General features: G+C 38.0%; 1 protein-coding gene across 1 annotated transcript in view; it reads right to left on the reverse strand.

Moving 5' to 3' along the window:
- Positions 1–153, reverse strand: part of TSPAN12 (tetraspanin 12) — a 46,560-nt gene extending 46,407 nt beyond the window's left edge. Inside the window, exon 1 of the mRNA XM_017818214.1 lies at positions 106–153. Coding sequence (XP_017673703.1) covers positions 106–138 — 33 coding nt within the window. The 5' untranslated portion in view covers positions 139–153. The remainder of the gene's footprint in view (positions 1–105) is intronic.
- Between the last annotated feature and the right edge of the window lie 665 nt (positions 154–818).

An 818-nucleotide genomic window follows, 5' to 3' on the forward strand; every position in this document is an offset into this window, starting at 1 on the left:
CACAACCATATTGGAGATATATTATTACAGAAATGGCCAAAATGGGCAGTTATTTTTTTAGGCAAAATGGTTGTTGATTTGCTCAGTAATGTGCATGGTACTTACAGATGCCACGACTGAGCTGAAAAAAGTCATCATTCTTCCTCTGAAATCCATTAAAGTGTGTGTGCATCTGGTGATCAGGGTGGGATTTTCATAGAATTATGGAATGGGTTGGGTTGGAAGGGACCTTGCAGCTCATCTCGTTCCAACCCTCCTGCCATGGGCAGGGACACCTTTCACTGCTCAGAGCCCCATCCAGCCTGGCCTGGAACACTTCAGGCATGGGGTATCCACAACTTCCCCGGGCAACCTGTTTCAGTGCCTCACCACCCTCATAGTAAAGATTTTTTTTCCCTAATATCTAATCTAAACCTACTCTCTTTATTTAATTTCTCAGTGAGGTTTGTATTGTTACAATGTGTGTATGTGTGTATATATATTTTTTTTTTCAAAAGGAAGACTTACAGTTTAAAGCATAGAATTACATGCAGATTAGCAAAGAATTTTCCCTTAATACACATAAACGTGTTGCAGTGCCACCATCACAAAAATTAGAAGAAAAGATCCTGGAAAATGCTTTTTAACTAGAACAGGAAAATGGTCATGAGTTCATGTTATACAAAGATTAACAAGTTCTAGTGAAAAGCTGAGAAAGAGGAAAAAAGATGTAATAGATAAAATATAGCTCTTGGAAGGCCAAAGAAAAATCTGTTTCTTGAAGAACAAGAAACAATGACTTGGAAAAAAACACACACAAAGTCCAGATATTCAAATGC

Source organism: Lepidothrix coronata, unplaced genomic scaffold, assembly GCF_001604755.1.
Source record: "Lepidothrix coronata isolate B3197 unplaced genomic scaffold, Lepidothrix_coronata-1.0 Scaffold66, whole genome shotgun sequence".
NCBI classification, from domain to species: domain Eukaryota; kingdom Metazoa; phylum Chordata; class Aves; order Passeriformes; family Pipridae; genus Lepidothrix; species Lepidothrix coronata.